General features: G+C 41.4%; 1 protein-coding gene across 1 annotated transcript in view; it reads right to left on the bottom strand.

Moving 5' to 3' along the window:
• Positions 1-14,304, bottom strand: part of ADGRG4 (adhesion G protein-coupled receptor G4) — a 95,349-nt gene that overhangs the window by 17,062 nt on the left and 63,983 nt on the right. Inside the window, 6 exon segments of the mRNA XM_070257154.1 lie at positions 1,244-1,512; positions 3,372-3,493; positions 5,921-6,024; positions 7,746-7,791; positions 8,982-9,101; positions 14,079-14,213. Coding sequence (XP_070113255.1) covers positions 1,244-1,512; positions 3,372-3,493; positions 5,921-6,024; positions 7,746-7,791; positions 8,982-9,101; positions 14,079-14,213 — 796 coding nt within the window.

Here is a 14,304-nt window from a genome sequence, read left to right as displayed (position 1 = left end):
GGGGTTATCTACTTTCTGGATTATTCATGAAGACTCTTCCACAACGTTTTTCAATCTTCCAGTTGACTGGAGGTGAGGGCTGCCAGGCATAAAGCGGAGTGTATTGACTGCTTTTGGCTCTGTGTTTCTGATGGATTCCAAAGTGTGCAAAAACAATTTTTGCGATTATGCTTTGTTAAGCATTTGCCTGTCTTTGCTCCCTATATTAGCGTGGATAATAGCACTGACTGCGTACCCAATGAAAGCATGTGCTATGTTAACGAACTCACTAAAAGGATGGGTAGCTAATTGGGAAGCTATTGTCTTCACAAAGGCAATGGAAGATAAAATCTATCTTCCTATGTATCCTAAGCATCCCACCTAGTGTGCATCTCCTATGTGGCCAAGGCATTTTGTGAATTCAAAATCTGTCTTGAACAGGCAAAGGGTGGGGGAGGAGCTGAGCTGTGTCAGTTAGAAATACAGGAAAGCAAACCAAAGAAATGACATTTAAATTAGGAAATAGTCTTGCTGAGGCTCATTTCTGCCCCCTTCCATAGGGCAGCAGTGAGAGTGACAGTCATGAGGGGTGGTAAGAATCAGGGCGTGTCTGGGCGAGCACGATGTCACACATTGCAAGTCCTTTCCCTGTCCCTTAAATCAGGGGGTTAGATCACATCGAGTGAAAGCCCAAACTATGGAGACAGACTCCCTGGTTCAAATCCCAGTTCTACCACTTGCTAGGCTGTGTGAGTTTTGGCAAATTACCTAATCTCTCTGTGCCTCAGTGTCCTCATCTATTAAATGAGAATAATGATGAAGCCTTTCCCATAGAGACATTGTGAAGATTAAATGAGTATGTAAAGCTCTTAGAACGATGTCTGGCACATGTAAGCGCTACCTAAGTGTTGGCTGCTGTATCAGTAAGTATTTGTTGTGACTATAACTTCTACAAAGGGAAGGATAAAATCTGACAGGTTTACTCCCATAGATCCAGCATTTAGCTGAGTACACAAGCAGGTGTTTATAAATATTTGTGAACTAATCCCTCCCCATAAAGGTTAAAAGTTGAATTTATAAAGCAACATAGGCAGAAAAAGGGATGCACACCCAACCATCAGCGAGGTAGTTCTTAATTCCTTACCTATGATAATAACAGAATTTGGTCCCCAATAATTTGTCTAATAGAGCTAGAATTAGAAAGACACACACAGGCTTTTAAGGTTTTAACACAGGCATCGAGGACAATGGCAGATATACTTACCCCAACCAACTAGACAAAATTTAAGGATATAATTGGGAATGTATACATTGAAGACTTGGACTAGAGCAAAATACATGTGGAGCGCCTCCAGGCCCATCCAAGTCAAAGAAACCAGCAGGAAGTAATGAAGCACGACTGCGGCTGTGATGCAAAGTCCCTCCTTCTGAAATGATGACGACCAGGAATTGACCAGAAATACCAGGTTTAGCATCAGTAGTGCTGTGCACAGGTTGATCAGGATTTTGGAAGGATAATCTTTGCGAAGTTTGCTAAAAGAAAAGGCAAGATGTTTAGTTAGGTAGGGTCTCTATTTTTAATGAAGCGTTGCCACATCTTATTTGCATAACGAGTGAAAGAATGAAAGAACTGCCTATTAAAATTAAATTACTCATGGTACCTTACAAGTACTGAATTTTAGAGTTCCCAACCCTCTTTCCAAATTGAGTCAAAGTATCCTAAATATAGTGACCTTCACTAACAGGAGTAATAATAGCCTCTCTCAATTAAGCAGTATCCCCCTTTTTTTTTTCTTTTTCTTTTTCTCTTTTGGAGAGAAGGAAGGAGTTTCCTGGATAGTACAATTCTGTCTTCACTCCTTCAGCAGACACAAGGCTGGATCTACATGTGACCGAAGAGCAGGATGACCATGAAAACCATTTCAAGTATTGGGTGTTTCCAAAGATTCAGACATTTGGCATCACTAAGTGATCACAATTGTACTTTGTGGAAACTGACCCAGTATTTTCCAAATTAAATATGTATATTTCCTTTTCTTTTTCATTTCTAATAAATAATTCTTGATTTAAATTTTGCAATTTTAATTTTGTGTGTGTAGGTTTTTTTAAATCAGGGTAAATAGTAAAGTACACAAGTCTTAAGAATGTAACTCAGTGAATCTTTTCATATGAATACACCTGAGGAACTTCCACCCAGATCAAGCGATAGAATGTTTTCAACATCTCAGAAGGCTCCTTCATTCCTTCTCCCATTCAATACCCCCCACTAGAGTAACCAATATTCTAAATTCTATCCCCATAGATTTAGTTTTGCCTGAACTTGGAATTTCATATAAATGGAAGCATACAGTATGTTCTCTTCTTTTTCTGCTTCCTTTGCTAAACTCTATGTCTATGAGATTTAGATATTATGTTCCATTGTATAGAAGTTCATTCATTTTCACTGCTGTGAAGCATTTCATTTTATGAATATACCACAATTTATTCATCCAGTCAACTGTTAATGTACATTGGAGTTGTTTCCAATTTGGGGCCATTATCAATGAAGCTGCTGTGAATATTCTTGTATATTGCTTTAGGGGCTATATGCACTCATTTCTCTAAAATAGTGAAATTTCTGGGTCAACAGCTAGATATATATTTGTGTTTAGTGGGTATTGTCAAAGAATTTTCCAAAGTGTCTGTGCCATTTTTGCATTCCCACCAGCAGTGTGTAAGAGTTTCCGTTGTTCCACATCCCTGTTGACACTTGCTATTGTCAGAATTTTTAATTTTAGTCATTCTGGTAGGTGCGTAAAAGTATAATTCTGGTTTTAATCTCTGAGGAGTAATGATGTTGAAAACCCCGTGATGTACTTATTAGCCAGATGGGTAGGATTTAGGGCTAGGCATGGATATCCTCTTTTGTGAGGTGCCAGTTCAAATCTTTTACTTATTTTTACTTGTATTGTCTGTCTTTTGCTTTTTGATTTGTAAGAGTTTTTTTTATATATTTTGCATACAAGTCTTCTGTCAGATATATGCATTGCGAATATCTTCTTCCAATCTTTGATCTGCCTTTTCACTTCTTAACAGTGTTGTTGAAAGAAGTTTGTAATTTTAATGACCCAATTTATCAACTTTTTCTTTTATGGTTAGTGTTTTTGTATCCTCTTAGAGAGATCTTTTCCTATGCTAACACTCTTGCTTTTTTAAAAATCCAATCACAATCTTTTTTTTTTTTTTAAGAGGAGACTTGGTTGTTGTTGTTTTTTTTTAAACCCGTTCACTTCATAACCTAATGGATCTGACTTCTTCCTATTGTGATGAATAGGAAACTTTGTACGAAGTTAACAAGGTTCCAATGACAGCAGCATCCACCAAACCAAATTAAACTTACTCTATCAACTTACTGAAAGGCTATGTACGTCACCACCGCAACTCCCAGGAAAATGGAGGAGATTCCACATCCAATGTATGTTATAAGCACTAATATCCGTTCATTCACTGCATCCACTGCAGACCTGGATAAATCCTAGGGAATGCAATGTGTTGTATTTTATACATTCACCAGAGCAAGTTTATGGTAAAATGCTTCCAGTGCCCATTAATGGGAGGTTCCCAGGATGTGTAGCATCTCTGCTATTGCTCTTATAAAACCAGAGTATGCAGATGGCTATATGATAAGACCGTATATTGTTTGTTGAGTGTGTCTGGTGCGACTCACTGTGTACAGGGCCTGAAGAGCCATCAACAGCACTGGAAGAACATTTAGTCCTTGGTTTTATTGTCATTAACATGTTCCACACTTAAAATATAACCAAACTAATAGATGTGAATTTGAGATGCAAAGTGAATCATTATCTGAACTGAGCGTCCCAAAACACTACACAGAACATCAAAAAAAAAAAATGTTCCTTTTCCTTAGACCTTACATAACTTTCATAAAATTAAAAGACAAAATGGACCTTAGGGAGCACATAATCCAGTAGTTCTTAGCCTGAGGACCATAAAAGACCCAAAGGGGCATGCAAAATTATTTGAATATATGTGTACATTTTTCTGGGAAGAAGGTCCATAGCTTTCATCTGATGCTTATAGAAATTCGTGACTCATAAAAGGTTAAGAAGCGCTGGTCTACCCTGGTAGTTCTTACTGGGAGCGATTTTACCCTTCCCCCAGGGATATTTGACAATGTCTGGAGACATTTTTGGTTGTCACAACTGGGGAGGGTGCTACAGGCATCTGGCAGGTAGAGGCCAGGGATACTGTTAAACATCCTATAATGCACAGGACAGCCCCCCAAAACAAAGAATTATTTGGCCCAGAATATCACTAGTGCCAAGGTTAAGAAATCCTGGTCTGCTCCAATCTTTCACATTTTAGAAGACAACTCTAAGGTCCAAACAAGTGAAACAACCTGACCAAGGTCACACAGGTAGTTAGTGACAGAGCTGGAACGTGAGCCCTGGTCTTTTGACTCCTACTATAATGTTCTACCCAATTTGGAGGGAGCTAAACAAAGTTCTTACAATTCAATGAGCATCAGAGGAGCATCTCTTATTTATTGAATAGATTTGGTAAAAAAAAAAAACAAAAAAACAAAAAAAAGAATAGAAATATAGAACAGACTCTCAGCCTTCACAGAGCTTACCATTAGCAGGAGAAACAACTCATGCATGACACATTCAGATAAAAGCATACGATAATATATAATAAAGTAACTTAAAAGAACTAAGAAAGTACTCAGGGGCGGGTAGAGAAGAAGGAACACATTTAAGAGCTGTTTTAAAGGAAAACTCAGCAAGTCCCAATGTTAGGGAGGACCATCAGGAACAAGGGAAACTATAGTTAAGGAGAACTCTGAGGCTCTATGCCTGGATATGCGAATTAATGAGATAACTCTTGTTTGGTTAAGTACTGCAAATGTTAAAAAAAATACCTCTTCCCCACACTGCAACTTGACAATAACTATTAAAATTAAAAATTATAAGGACCATACCCTTGTGGTACATATATACAATGGAATACTACTCAGCCATAAAAAAGGACAAAGTTGTCCCATTCACAGCAACGTGGATAGACCTTGAGAGTATTATGTTGAGTGAAATAAGCCAGACAGAGAAAGATGAACTCTGTATGACTCCACTCATAGGTGGTAGTTAACATATGGACAAAGAGAACTGATCGGTGGTTGCCAGGGGAAAGGGAGGTGGGGGGAGGGCACTAGGGGTCAAGTGGTGTACCTACAACATGACTAATAATAATGTACAACTGTAATTTCACAAGGATGTTAACTTTTATAACCTTAATAAAAAAAAATTATAAGGACCATACCCTTTAACCCAGCAATTCAACTTCTGTCAATTTATCCTATAGAAATACTTACATCAGTGTTAGAAGATAAATGAATAAAAATGTATATTACAACATTGCTCATAATGGAGAAAAACAGTAACAACTAAAATGCCTACTTAGGGTGGATTGGTTAAATTCATTGTGTTAAATTGTCAGAATGGAATACTACAAAGGTGTTTTAAAAATTTAAGTAGATGGATATGTATTTGCCTGAAAGGTGTCCAATATATATTGCCAGGTGAAAAATAAGTGGTAAAAACAGTGTAAATAACTTGATCCCATTTTTATAAAACAAAAACATGTTAATATACACATAGGAAAAGAATCTGAGAGAATATACATGAAGGTGTTAAAGGTGTTAATTTCTTGGGAGGGGAATTATAGGGACCTTTTCTATAATGTTTGAATTTTGAGCAGCAGGCATTAATTTTATAAGGAGGAAAATAAATATTTGCTTCAATCTGCTCTACTTTGGTTGAACAAAGTGGGACTTTTTCCACCCACATGCCATTTTTCCATTCCTTAGTTCACACGTATATTCCTGGTCTGTAATTTAATAAAAGTTGTCAAAATTCTATGAAGGAGTGATTAAGGGAAAACTTACCATTAACACTCCAAAATGGGTGAGGTGGTCACACTGGCAGATTGTGTGATTTACGTTTGTTTCCTTTACTTTACAGCCTGATGAATTCCATCCACCTCGCCCATCTGCAGGAGACAGAAGGGAATTTCAAAGCAATTTTGTTTTTCTCAGAAATATTTAACTTTTTGTTATACGCACCTTCTGAACGTGTGTTGTAATTTGCATTGTTTGTTAAGACAGCAAGATAGAGGTATAATTGAACACGGAAATTAAGTCTAATAGGCTAAATTGACTTGTTAGGAACTTTGTGAATGGCATAACTTTGGCTCTTACTTTTCCTGTTCTTGTACCATACTTCTACAGATTAGGACAGACTCTTATCATGAACAACAGTCCTGCCGCCATGCTGTGGTGACAGAGTAAGGACTGTTTTTGAAAGTAGCACAAATAGGAAACAGGTATTTCTTGAACTTTTTGAAGGACATGAGCTATGGAATACAGTCTGACACTTGAGCCAACTCAGTGGCATTGCAATAAACATCTGAAACAACTAATTCAACCCAGAATTCAAATGGTCTCGAATGCTTTACACTCAAGCCAGATCATGTTCTGGAGGTCCTTAGGGCCAAGGAAAGCCTCTGGTCTACTGGACACCTGCCTCGTTTCTCACTCCTGAGCATATTCATGGTTCTAGAATCAACTCTCAGACTTCCATAACCTGCAGGTCTCGAGTAGTAGACCAGGTGTAGAGTCGAACCTCCAGGGTAGCACTAGACCAGAGTGCTTATCCTAGGGCAAGCAGCTAAGTGTGCTCAAAGTTTGTCCATCCAGGATAATTCCATAGATCCCAGAGGTTCTGGATTCATGGACAGAGGGGTGGGAGCAAAGGGTGACCTGGGAGGAGCCCAGCAACTGGCATTAATGAACACACGGATCAACTTCTTGAGGCTGTGAGAGACAAAGCTCATCATTTTATCCTAGGAGACTTGGAGAGGACCCGGAAAGGACAGTGCTATCTCTGTTGTAGGAAAGGAACAGTATTCCCACATCCCAGGGAATTGAATGGGAAGAAAATGTCTCTTTCTCCCAGAATTCCAAGGATACTAAAAAGGGAAAAGTTGCCAAGCAGAGCTTCTACAGGTGGAAGGACTGGTCACACAGCCGCTCCTGGCATGCCAGGGGAAATTGATTCTGTGTGGGAATTCTCTGAGATTTGGCGATATCCCTGGAGATTCCAGTGGAGATGGCAAGCCTAAGAGGAATCTGTTCAGTAACCCTGATCCCCAGTCCTTTCCATTCTCGTCCCTGAAGACTCATACCTAGCCAAGCAGGAAGGACCCTGAGAGACCAACCAGGAAGTCTTATGCCCTCAATGAAAAGATAAAAAGATTGGGGCCCTAAGAGAATAAATGGACTATCCACGGTCACACAATCAGTCTAGAAGAAATGAGGGGAAAAAAGGGAAGGAGATAGTAGACATTGCAAATCTCCATGGGAAAGCACAGATCAAGAGCCGGATGTTCACTCCTCAACTTTCTTCAAACAGCTCAAGGCTGCTCTGCACTAGGGTCTTCCAAATTTTCTTCCAACCTTGCCTACCCCTGAGTTGTGTGATTTTTCTGATCTCCCAAATAAGTCTCTTACCAAAAAGAAATGTTTAAACTCGCATTCCCTAATTAGATATAAGACTCATATTTGGATTTTGGTCAGTCAGAGTTCTCTGTAGGCTCTGATAAGATAGTAGCTTCAATATAACTCCCTCCCATCCAACTGCCGAATAGGAAAATGGTCAGGGGCAAAGTCTTGTTGAGAGCCAAAGACAAAGCTTGCTAGGAATAAAACTTACTGTTACTCCCAAAGTCCCAAAAGGCACAGTGAACTTGATCGTAATTCTAGATAAAAGAAAAATCAGAGGTGAAATACCTTTCCTTGTGATAGTTACCACACAATGACAACTACACCCGTGTTTTTTTCTCAATGTTTTTCAAACAGTAGACACACACACACACACACACATACACACAGACCATTTGTGAGTTGTTTTTAAGACTCAACCCAAGTAACTTGGGTTTACAAGTGAGAAAATAACATATTAATGCATGGTGATCTGGCACATGTCCTTTAAAATGTTTGGTAACAGGAATTTGCCATACCCTCCTGGTGCAAGGCCCAAGAGGAGGCTGTGGATGGCTGGCGCCCGTCTGATGTGTGGTAGGTACGCCTTGTGGAAGTTGGGAATTTGGGGCTCACAGCTGAGATCAAGCCTTGTAGAGTGAAGGTTGGCTGCCTCCTCATTAAGCCTGGTGAGCATTCCTGAGAACTCACCAGCTCCCACAATCTTCAGGGAACTGGAGGCAATGAGAAATTGGTCATTGGGGGATGCTGGGAGGGCTGTGGCCCCAGTGGGAATTGAGAGATCTTAGCCATTTGTCATGTTTCATTTGGTATCTGGTTTGTTTTTTTTAAGTTCCCTCTCCCATTCTTCCTTCTTCCCTTCTAGAATAAGATCTGTGAAAAAGATGCTGTACCATATGGTCTTTTAGATTGGGAATAAAGGAAGCTATTAAGACGTCACACTGGACATACATTACCATCAAAGAATGGCATAGTAGTTCGTTCTTATACTACAGCTAAATTTGATCATTTAGTAATATATACCTTATGTTATGCCATATGACTATAGTTTTAATCCTTTGGTGATAATTAATACATATTTTAATGTTCTTCATGGAAATTCAAAGGATAAAAATTTTCAATTATTTTGAATTAAATTGTTTGCCTCACTCAAAAATAAATGGAATTAAATATCATTTAGTGTGATGGAACAGCTAAAACATCCACCTGCCCCCGATCACTCCTCAGCCTATCTGTCACAGTGCTAGAAACCCACCATCAGTTACCCCTTTAGGCTAAGGCATTATTTCTAGAAGGCCCCAATTACAACAAACCTCTGCTACCTAGAATGGGACAATCTTCATTAAGTCTTAGAATCACATCTGTTAACTAGGCAATTACTTTTAACAGGAAAATCATGGAAGAGTTCCGAGGCCTTTTTATTCTGACATGCAAATGGATATGTTACCTGGTTGCCTTCAATGTGCTGCAGAGTAATAACCACTGGGTCAGGCAAGTTTTGAATGGATGTATCTGAAAGGCTGGCACTCACAACATATGTGGTTAATGATTTAGTGACGTTTTTAATCTGTAGATGAAACATGTAAGAAAGAGGGTTCAAGTTCTACATTTCTAATTTCTTGCGTGTTAATAATCTAGAATTTTGAAGTGCTACACGTTAGGTACTGAAATATGGAAAATAAAATCACAAGCTAAGGGGCCGGCCCCGTGGCCGAGTGGTTAAGTTCGCGCGCTCTGCTTCGGCGGCCCAGGGTTTCACCGGTTCGAATCCTGGGTGCTGACATGGCACCACTCGTCAGGCCATGCTGAGGCAGCGTCCCACATGCCACAACTGAAGATACACAACTATGTACTGGGGGTGCTTTGGGAGGAAAAGGAAAAATAAAATCTTTAAAAATAAAAAAAATCACAAGCTAGGAAGAAATTTTTAATTTTTTTATTTCTTTGAGGAAGTTTAGCCCTGAGCTAACATCTGCTGCCAATCTTCCTCTACTTTATATGTGGGATGCCTGCCACAGCATGGCTTGCCAAGTGGTGCCATGTCCACACCAGGATCTGAACCGGTCAACCCTGGGCCCGCCAAAGCAGAACGTGGGAACTTAACCGCTGCGCCACTGGGCCGGCCCCCAGAAGAAATTTTTAAAGGTCCTTTAGCTCATCTCCTGTCTTCACATAAGGTCTCGATTATGCCAAGCTAGAACAGTTCGTTAATCCACCCATGCATCCAGATATCTACCCAAGAAGCATTGGTTTTGCTCCTACCACTCAGGACTGCGCTAGCAACAAAGTGAAACTATTCCCTACTTTGATAACTCTCTGGACCCTGACATTTCACAACTTATCCCGGTTCCAACTCTCAACCATCCTTACTTACTTTTAGGGGACCCCTCCTTACAAGGAACATAAATCCATCATGGGTTAGTTATAAACCACTTCCTGTTCCATCCTCGCTGGAGATGGAAGCAGTTGATTAACATGCGGCTTGGAACAAGTCTCTGAGGACTGTCATCTCCTCCCTAGAGGACCGTGAACCCTGAGGCCGGAGCCTAGGCCTTGGGTGTCCTGGTGTCCCCTGCATGGCCTAGCACATAGCAGGTGTTTCATCTTATACCCACGGTGAGCCAATTACTTTGTTAAGTGATTTGCGCACACAGTGTCTTCAGCCCTCACTGAAACCATATAGGCATTTTTCAGATAAACTGAGGCTCTGGGAGGCTCAAAAACTTGGACAAAAGTCACATGGCTAGTGAATGATAGGACAGGGATGCTTAATAAATGTTGGTTTAAAGGGAACAAACTAGAACGTAGCCATTGAGATGTGGAGCTTGCTAATTAACAGGGCCAACGTGCCACATGCCAAGGCTCTGGGAGGCAAAGCAGCTGGGAGACCGCCTCTCCTGGGGCACAGGTGAAGAGATGAGGGTTGGGCAGATCCAAGACAGGAGGGAGAAGAAGCAAATCCTCTGAAGACTTGCCAAGAAAGCCTAGAGGAGCTGGGCCCAAATAATGTCCCTTGGGGAGACCGCCAGGCAACTTTTAGAAGACTGCAAGTCCTCCTATTTCCGAGCCTTGCAGCCATTGAGAACTGGGTAATTGGGAATGCAGCCTGGGGCTCCAGTGGGAAGCTACTCACTTCCTGTTCCTGACCAGCTCTGTTCATTCCAACCAGCCTGATGGTGCTCCCGTCCCAGAAGAATTCCCCTGGGGTAGCCTAATGCAGAGGGCAGTCTGCAGTAAGATATGGTGGAAAGGGCCCAGTCAAAAGCCAAAAGACCAAGTGTTAACCCAAGCCTTCTTGTTTCTTGAAATTCCCTTCTCCTTTCTGAGATATTGGTGACATGAAGGAAGGTGAACCAGATGATATTTAACAACCCCCTCCCCAACTTAGTATAATAGAACAGTTTTCAGAAGTGGAGAGGCCAAAGCAGGAGAAGCACACAGTGACCCAGGACTTAGTTAACCTGTTCTCTGGCTTTATTTCGCTTACCTACAAAATGGCGGCCATGCAGAGAAAGGAACTAAATCATTTTTCGCTCCTCCACCCTTTGTGCTCTAGGCTCAAGTTTTACCTATTTCACTTCTGAACCTTTACAGAAGCTGCTCTCTCTGCCTGAAACACTCCCCCCTCCTTCTTCTAACCCTCTTTCATTGTCTAGCTCCTACTCAACATCAGGTCTCAGTGGACACCTCTCTTACACTAGGCTTTTCCTATCTATGCTCCCAGAGTCCCTGTGCCATACTAGACTTGCCTAGTGCTTCATCCCTCTGCCTGAGGAACGCTAGTGGAGGAACGGAGGATGAGGTACGTGTTTTCCAAGAGTGGTGTCTTATCAGTGATTTTTAAGGTAATATGTTGTAATGACAGTTACAATTTTGATCAAAAGACGGTAGAGGAAACAATGTGAAAGCAAGGCTGTGAGACACAGGAGTCCGGGGAAAAGGTAGTTAAAGGGTGGGTTCTCTTGCAAGCATTCACTCCCCAACAACCAATGGCAGAGGTCCCAGCCTCAGGCTATCCCCTTCAATGTTAGAATCTTTAGGTCTCTGTTTTCTCCCATCAGACTGTAGGTTTCAGGAGGGTAGGCACCACGTGGATCTCTCTTGCTCACCACTGTATCCCCAGCACCCAGCACCACACAACACGTATAGTAGGAATTCAATAAATATTTGCTGACTGAATAAGTAACTGCATGGATAAATGAATAAATTGTGTCACCTCCAGGAGGTCCCTTCCCCTTTCTGGGTCTCAATTTCTTCATTGGTAAAATGAGGAAATGGGACACTATGAGCTATAATTGACCTTCCAGCTCTGAATTTGATGGCAGGCTATTTCTAATCCTTCATCTAGCACTATGACGTCTGTAGGCTAATTTTGTGAAAGATCTTTAATATCTTTCAGTGGAAGGGATGAGTGAATAAAAATTACTTATTAGGTGTGAAATCTATGCAAAACAGGTTTCTCTTTTATTCTATGAGGAAGCACAGCCCTTTGAACAAAGGAGAGAAATTAAGACCAAAATAATGACATCTCAGGAGATACAGAGAAATTACAAGCCTAACAAAGGGTCAGAGTGTTATGAATCACATTCTTAATTTTTATTATAATTTTATTCATTAGCTGGCTTGTCCTGGGTCCAACCTAATTTTTTCCATTAAAAAAAGGTCTAATAAATATATTTCTACCAAAAACATATTGGGTACCTAGCCCTGTGCTGGGTGCCATGAAAATAAAAAATGTCTGGGCCATGACATATGCCACAACCTACTTGGAGAAACCAGTCTAGAAACTAGGCAGAAGTATAAGACAAGAATACAAGCAGGGGTTGGGGAGGAGAGCAGGGGCTCACAGACTCTGGGCAAGCTTTCTGAGTAGGATTGGAGCTAAGCCCATAGGAGCAAATAGAATTTAGAGAGATAGAAAGGGGAGAGGCTTGAGAATACCAGGAGACCAGAATGTCTTGCAGACACAGCTGGAGATAACGTGGTATGTTTGAGCTGGTGTGTGGTATAGGTATGGGGTATATTTTAGTTGGCCAGGTACAACCTCCCCCAAAATAACTCTGAATATTTGACCATTAGAAATTCATTCCTCTGGGTAGTCTCTTTGGAAAATGCAAACACACCTGGATAAGTTAATGTATTGACCTCTTAAACACTTGAACTTTGGAGTCAAACAGCCTGTGTTTGATTCCTAGCTGTGCCACTTCCAAGCTGTGTGACCTTGGGCAAAATTACTTAACCAATTTGTCTTATTCTGTTCAGGCTGCCAAAAAAAAAATCCCAGACTGGGTAGCTTCTAAACGACAGACATTTATTTCTCACAGTTCTGGAGGCTGGCAGTCCAAGATGAGGGTGCCTGTGTAGTCAGGTTCCGATGAGAGCTCACTCTCTGGTTCATAGGTGGCACCTTCTTGCTGTGTCCTCACATGGTGGAAGTGGTAAAGGAGCTCTCTGGGGCCTCTTTATAAGGGCGCTCATCCATTCATGAGGGCTCTGCACTCGAGACCTAGTCACCTCCCAGAGGCCCCACCTCCTCATACCATCACCTTGGGGGTTAAGATTTCAATACATACATTTTGGGGGAACACAAGCATTCAGACCACAGCACGCTTTGAGTCTCAGTTTCTTGTGAGAAGTAAATGAGACAGTAAGTGTAACTGTTAACAATTAATAGCGATCATCAACAACTTCATGCAAATTCTGATCGCTGTCTTCCCCATAGCTGGATGGGACAGAGCGGGCTGAAGGAATGGGCCTTTGTTAGGCAGAGCCCCAAGACAGACAAATAATAATAGCAATACAAACACGTGGTGCTTATTACGTGCCAGGCAATATCCTAAGCACTTTCCATGTATTAACTCCTTTAATCCTTCAAAAGTCCAGTGAGGTACTGCTATCACCCTGTTTTACATAGAAGGAAACTAAGGCATGTGGAGGTTGAGTAACTTGTCCAAGGTCACACAGGCAGACGATGGCATAGCAGCTTTCAATTCAGGCACTTTGGCCCCAGAGTCCACACTTTTAACTGCGACATCATATTGACTCTCTGTTTTAATAATGGGTGAGGACTGGAGCCCTCAGAGAAGGTTCTGTAGATGCGGGGGTGAAGAAGCAACAAATGCCTGCAGGCAAGTGTTCTGCTGGACACCACTTAGCTTCAGATACATTGGCCCGAGGCGGGGGCATGTTGGCTTTGAGGAGCCGGGGAGGATTTGGGAGGGAAGCACTGACAAGCTGAAAGGGCATTTCATTGGAACTTGCTGTTCTTTTCTGGCTTTAAAATATCTTGAGGCCTCTGTTTGGTCACCAGATAATCCTTCAGGTTCCTTCAGAACTGAAAAGCTGTGAAAATTAAAAACTGTGGAACATCATTAAAGCAGACGTTGATTCATGTTGAGGGCCAGGGGTCGTGCTAGGAGACTTGTGGAATAAATCACACAGCATATTCTAAAGTAAACAGAACATCATGAAAATAGCAAGAGTTCATAATTACAATGAGTCACCGAACGTCGCTCCATGACAGTTACCAGAGGCAAGGACTTACCTTAAAGAGTGAAGTCTGGCCAAAGAAATTAAACAAGATGGTCTGTAAGTTGCTAAGAGAAATTTTCTCCCTCAGTGATTTAGGCAAATATATGGAAGCCAAAACCCTCCCCAGAGGGACTTCGCCTAGGTAAATCTGCAAAGAAAAGCCAGAAAATGAAAACTGGAGTTATCACCCGTCATCTTGAAGGTCCCCCCACCTCCCACTGCAGCCCCAGCCTCAACCC

The sequence above is a fragment of the Equus caballus genome, chromosome X (assembly GCF_041296265.1).
Source record: "Equus caballus isolate H_3958 breed thoroughbred chromosome X, TB-T2T, whole genome shotgun sequence".
In the NCBI taxonomy this organism is placed as follows: Eukaryota; Metazoa; Chordata; class Mammalia; order Perissodactyla; family Equidae; genus Equus; species Equus caballus.
Note: the sequence above shows the minus strand (reverse complement) of the source record. Positions and strands in the feature narration are given on the sequence as shown.